The sequence below is a fragment of the Macaca fascicularis genome, chromosome X (genome assembly GCF_037993035.2).
Source record: "Macaca fascicularis isolate 582-1 chromosome X, T2T-MFA8v1.1".
Taxonomy (NCBI): domain Eukaryota; kingdom Metazoa; phylum Chordata; class Mammalia; order Primates; family Cercopithecidae; genus Macaca; species Macaca fascicularis.
In genome coordinates this window covers 80,609,503-80,616,149 of record NC_088395.1, presented here as the reverse complement: position 1 = coordinate 80,616,149, position 6,647 = coordinate 80,609,503, and the positions used below count along the sequence as shown (strand labels likewise).

Here is a 6,647-nt window from a genome sequence, read left to right as displayed (position 1 = left end):
TGTGGCAAGGCTCCAAGATGCTGCTCAAAAGTCAATTACCAATGAGAATGCCCGTAAGGTCATAGTGGAGTTGATGGCATACGAAAATGCCAACCCTGAGTGTCAATCGGCCATTAAGCCATTAAAATCAAAGGTCCCGGCAGGATCAGATGTAATCTCAGAGTACGTAAAAACCTGTGATGGAATTGGAGGAGCTGTGCATAAAGCTAAGCTTTTGGCTCAAGCAACAATGGGAGTTGCTTTAGGAGGACAAGTTAGAACTTTTGGGGGAAAATGTTATGATTGTCAAATTGGTCATCTAAAAAAGAATTGCCCAGTCTCAAATAAACAAAATACAACAACTCAAGCTACTGCAACAACAGGTAAAGAGCCACCTGGCCTATGTCCAAGATGTAAAAAAGGAAAACGTTAGGCTAATCAGTGTCATTCTAAATTTGATAAAAATGGACAACCATTGTCGGGAAACAGAAGAGGGGCCAGCCTCAGGCCCCACAACAAACTGGGGCATTCCCAATTCAGCCCTTTGCTCCTCAGGGTTTTCAAACACAACAACCCCCACTGTCACAAGTGCCTCGGGAATGAGCCAGTTATCACAATACAGCAATTGTCCTCCGCCACAAGCGGCAGTGCAGCAGTAGATTTATGTACTATACAAGCAGTCTTTCTACTTCCAGGGGAGCCCCCCACAAAAATTCCCCACAGGGGTATATGGCCCACTGCCTGAGGGGACTGTAGGACTATCTTAGGAAGATCAAGTCTAAATCTAAAGGGAGTTTAAATTCATACTGGTGTGGTTGATTCAGATTATAAAGGCAAAATTCAGTTGGTTATTAGCTCTTCAATTCCTTGGAGTGCCAGTCCAGGAGACAGGATTGCTCAATTATTACTCTTGCCTTATATTAACGTTGGAAACAGTGAAATAAAAAGAACAGCAGGGTTTGGAAGCACTGATCCGGCAGGAAAGGCTGCATATTGGGCAAGTCAGGTCTCAGAAAGAAGACCTGTGTATAAGGCCATTATTCAAGGAAAACAGTTTGAAAGGTTAGTAGACACTGGAGCAGATGTCTCTATCACTGGTTTAAATCAGTGGCCAAAAAAATTGGCCTAAACAAAAGGCTGTTACAGGATTTGTCGGTGTATGCACAGCCTCAGAAGTTTATCAAAGTACCATGATTTTACATTGTTTAGGGCCAGATAATCAAGAAAGTACTGTTCAGCCAATGATTACTTCAATTCCTGTTAATCTATGGGGTCGAGATTTAGTACAACTGTGGGGTGCAGAAATCACTATGCCCGCTCCGTTATACAGCCCCATGAGTCAAAGAATCATGACTAAGATGGGATATATTCCAGGAAAGGGACTAGGAAAAAATGAAAATGGCATTAAAGTCCCAATTGAGACTGAGGGAAATCAAGAAAGAAAAGGAATAGGATATCTTTTTTAGGGGCGGCCACTGTAGAGCCTCCTAAACCCATTCCATTAACTGGGAAAACAGAAAAACCAGTATGGGTAAATCAGTGACCGCTACCAAAACAAAAAACTGGAGGCTTTACATTTATTAGCAAAGAAAGAATTAGAAAAGGGACATATTGAGCCTTCATTCTCGCCTTGGAATTCTCCTGTGTTTGTAATTCAGAAAAAGTCCGGCAGATGGCATATGTTAACTGACTTAAGAGCCGTAAATGTCGTAATTGAACATATGGGGCCTCTCCAACCTGGGTTGCCCTCCCTGGCCATGATCCCAAAAGACTGGCCTTTAATTATAATTGATCTGAAGCACTGCTTTTTTTTTTTTTTTTTTTTTTTTTTTTTTACCATTCTTCTGGCGGAGCAGGATTGTGAAAAATTTGCCTTTACTACACCAGCCATAAATTAAAAGAACCAGCTACCAGGTTTCAGTGGAAAGTGTTACCTCAAGGAATGCTTAATAGTCCAACTATTTGTCAGACTTTCACAGGTCAAGCTCTTCAACCAGTTAGAGACAAATGTTCAGACTGTTATATCATTCACTATGTAGATGATATTTTATGTGCTGCAGAAACAAGAGACAAATGAATTGACTGTTACACATTTCTGCAAGCAGAGGTTGCCAACACAGGACTGACAATAGCATCTGATAAGATTCAAACCTCTACTCCTTTTCATTATTTAGGGATGCAGATAGAAAATAGAAAAATTAAGCCACAAAAAATAGAAATAAGAAAAGACACATTAAAAACATTAAGTGACTTTCCAAAAATTGCTAGGAGATATTAATTGGATTTGGCCAACTCTAGGCATTCCTACTTATGCCATATCAAATTTGTTCTCTATCTTAAGAGGAGACCCAGACTTAAATAGTAAAAGAATATTAACACCAGAGGCAACAAAAGAAATTTAATTAGTGGAAGAAAAAATTAAGCCAGCACAAATAAATAGATCCCTTAGCCCCACTCCAACTTTTGATTTTTGCTACTGCACATTCTCCAACAGGCATCATTGTTCAAAATACTGATCTTGTGGAGTGGTCATTCCTTCCTCACAGTACAATTAAGACTTTTACATTGTACTCGGATCAAATAGCTACATTAATTGGTCAGGCAAGATTACAAATAATAAAATTGTGTGGAAATGACCCAGACAAAATAGTTGTTCCTTAAAACAAGGAACAAGGTAGACAAGCCTTTATCAATTCTGGTGCATGGCAGATTGGTCTTGCTGATTTCGTGGGAATTACTGATAATCATTACCCAAAAACAAAAATCTTCCAGTTTTAAAAATTGACTACTTGGATTTTACCTAAAATTACCAGACATGAACCCTTTAGAAAATACTCTGACAGTATTTACTGATGGTTCCAGCAATGGAAAAGCGACTTACACAGGGCCAAAACTGCGAGTAATCAAAACTCAATATCATTTGGCTCAAAGAGCAGAGTTGGTTGCAGTCATTACAGTGTTACAAGATTTTAATCAATCTATTAATATTGTATCAGATTCTGCATATGTAGTACAGGCTACAAGGGATGTTGAGACAGCTCTAATCAAACATAGTATGGATGATCAGTTAAACCAGCTGTTTAATTTGTTACAACAAACTGTAAGAAAAAGGTATTTCCCATTTTACATTACTCATATTTGAGCACACACTAATTTACCAGGGCCTTTAACTAAAGCAAATGAACAAGCTGACTTACTGGTATCATCTGCATTCATAAAAGCACAAGAACTTCATGCTTTGACTCATGTAAATGCAGCAGGATTAAAAAGCAAATTTGATGTCATATGGAAACAGGCAAAAAATATAGTACAACATTGCACCCAGTGTCAAGTCCTACAACTGCCCACTCAAGAGGTAGGAGTGAATCCCAGAGGTCTGTGTCCTAATGCGTTATGGCAAATGGATGTCACACATGTACCTTCATTTGGAAGATTATCATATGTTCATGTAACAGTTGATACTTATTCACACTTCATATGGGCAACCTGCCAGACAGGAGAAAGTACTTCCCATGTTAAAAAACATTTATTATCTTGTTTTGCTGTCATGGGAGTTCCAGAAAAAATTAAAACTGACAATGGACCAGAATACTGTAGTAAAGCTTTCCAAAAATTCTTAAATCAGTGGAAAATTACACATACAACAGGAATTCCCTATAATTCCCAAGGACAGGCCATGGTTGAAAAAACTAATAGAACACTCAAAACTCAATTAGTTAAACAAAAAGAAGGGGGAGACAGTAAGGAGTGTACCACTCCTCAGATGCAACTTAATCTAGCACTCTATACTTTAAATTTTTTAAACATTTACAGAAATCAGATTACTACTTCTTCAGAACAACATCTTACTGGTAAAAAGAACAGCCCACATGAAGGAAAACTGATTTGGTGAAAAGACAACAAAAATAAGACATGGGAAATAGGGAAGGTGGCAATGTGGGGGAGAGGTTTTGCTTGTGTTTCACCAGGAGAAAATCAGCTTCCTGTTTGAATACCCACTAGACATTTGAAGTTCTACAATGAACCCATCAGAGATGCAAAGAAAAGCGCCTCCACGGAGACAGAAACACCACAATCGAGCACCATCGACTCACAAGATGAACAAGATGGTGATGTCAGAAGAACAGATAAAGTTGCCATCCACCAAGAAAGTAGAGCTGCTGACTTGGGCACAATTAAAAAAGCTGACACAGTTAGCTAAAAAAAAGCCTAGAGAACACAAAGGTGACACATACTCCAGAGAATATGCTCCTTGCAGCTTTGATGATTGTATCAATGGTGGTAAGTCTCCCCATGCCTGCAGGAGCAGCTGCAGCTAATTATACCTACTGGGCCTATGTGCCTTTCCTGCCCTTGATTTGGGCAGTCACATGGATGGATAATCCTATTGAAGTATATGTTAATAATAGTGTATGGGTACCTGGCCCCACAGATGATCATTGCCCTGCCAAACCTGAGGAAGAAGGAATGCTGATAAATATTTCCACTGGGTATCATTATCCTCCTATTTGCCCAGGGAGAGCACCAGGACGTTTGATTCCGGCAATCCAAAATTGGTTGGTAGTAGTACCTACTGTCAGTACCACCAGTATATTTGCTTATCACATGGTAAGTGCAATGTCACTCAGGCCACAGGTAAATTATTCACATGACTTTTCTTATCAAAGATTGTTAAAATTTAGACTCTACAGGGAAAACTTGGCCAAAGGAAATTCCCAAAAAAATCAAAAGACACAGAAGTTTTAGTTTGGAAAACTTCTGTGTGGCCAATAGTGCGGTGATATTACAAAACAATAAATTCGGAACTATTATAGATTGGGCACCTTGAGGTAAATTCTACCACAATTGCACAGGACAAACTCAATCGTGTCCCAGTGCACAAGTGAGTCCAGCTGTTGATAGTGACTTAACAGAAAGTTTAGACGAACATAAGCATAAAAAATTAGTCTTTCTACCCTTGGGAATGGGGAGAAAAAGGAATCTCTACTCCAAGACCAAAAATAATAAGTCCTGTTTCTGGTTCTGAACATCCAGAATTATGGAGGCTTACTGTAGCCTCATACCGCCTTAGAATTTGGTCTGGAAATCAAATTATAGAAACAAGAGATCATAAGCCATTTTATTCTATCGACCTAAATTCCAGTCTAAGAGTTCCTTTGCAAAGTTGTGTAAAGCCCCCTTATATGCTAGTTGTAGGAAATATAGGTATTAAACCAGACTCCCAAACTATAACCTGTGAAAACTGCAGATTGTTTACTTACATTGATTCGACTTTTAATTGGCAGTACCATATTCTGCTAGTGACAACAAGAGAAGGCGTGTGGATCCCTGTGTCCATGGACTGACTGTGGGAGGCCTCGCCATCCGTCCATATTTTGACTGAAGTATTAAAAGGCATTTCAAATAGATCCAAAAGATTCATTTTTGCTTTAATTGCAGTGATTATGGGATTAATTGCAGGCACAGCTACGGCCGCTGTGGCGGGAGTTGCATTGCACTCTTCTGTTCAGACAGTAAACTTTGTTAATGATTGGCAAAAGAATTCTACAAGATTGTGGAATTCACAATCTGGTATTGATCAAAAATTGGCAAATCAAAGTAACGATCTTAGACAAACTGTCTTTTGGATGGGAGATAGTCTCATGAGCTTGAAACATCGTTTCCAGTTACAGTGTGACTGGAATATGTCAGATTTTTGTATTACACCCCGAGTTTATAATTAGTCTGAGCATCACTGGGACACGGTTAGACGCCATCTACAGGGAAGAGAAGATAATCTCACTTTAAACATTTCCAAATTAAAAGAACACATTTTCAAAGCATCAAAAGCCCATTTAAATTTGGTACCAGAAACTGAGGCAATCGCGGGAGCTGCTGATGGCCTTGCAAATCTTAACCCTGTCACTTGGGTTAAGACCATTGGAAGTACTACTATTATAAATTTCATATTAATCCTTGTGTGCCTGTTCTGTCTGTTGTTAGTCTGCAGGTGTACCCAGCAGCTCCGAAGAGACAGCGACCATCCAGAATGAGCCATGATGACGATGGCGGTTTTGTCGAAAAGAAAAGGGGGAAATGTGGGGAAAAGAAAGAGAGATCAGACTGTTACTGTGTCTATGTAGAAAGAAGTAGACATAAGAAACTCCATTTTGTTCCGTACTAAGAAAAATTCTTCTGCCTTGAGATGCTATTAATCTGTAACCCTATCCGCAACCCTGTGCTTGCAGAGACATGTGCTGTGTTTACTCAAGGCTTAATGGATTTAGGGCTATGCAGGATGTGCTTTGTTAAACAAGTGCTTGAAGGCAGTGTGCTTGTTAAAGGTCATCACCATTCTCTAATCTCATGTACCCAGGGACACAATGCACTGTGGAAGGCCACACGGACCTCTGCCTAGGAAGCCAGCTATTGTCTAAGGTTTCTCCCCATGTAATAGTCTGAGATATGGCCTCGTGGGACAGGAAAGACGTGACTGTCCCCCAGCCCGACACCTATAAAGGGTCTGTGCTGAGGAGGATTAGTAAAAGAGGAAGGCCACTTTGCAGTTGAGATAAGAGGAAAGCATCTGTCTCCTGCTCGTCCCTGGGCAATGGAATGTCTCAGTGTAAAACCTGATTGTATGTTCTATTTACTGAGATAGGAGAAAATCGTCTTAGGGCTGGAGGTGA

The 6,647-nt window shown here is 39.8% G+C and overlaps 1 protein-coding gene across 1 annotated transcript; it reads left to right on the top strand.

The window, feature by feature from the left end:
• Window positions 1-3,573: 3,573 nt before the first annotated feature.
• Window positions 3,574-6,018, top strand: LOC123571255 (endogenous retrovirus group K member 19 Rec protein-like). The gene is given in 3 exon segments (XM_065537875.1): window positions 3,574-4,178; window positions 4,180-4,260; window positions 5,962-6,018. Coding segments are annotated over 3 exon segments (318 nt in total). The 5' UTR covers window positions 3,574-3,998.
• The last annotated feature ends 629 nt before the right edge of the window (window positions 6,019-6,647 follow it).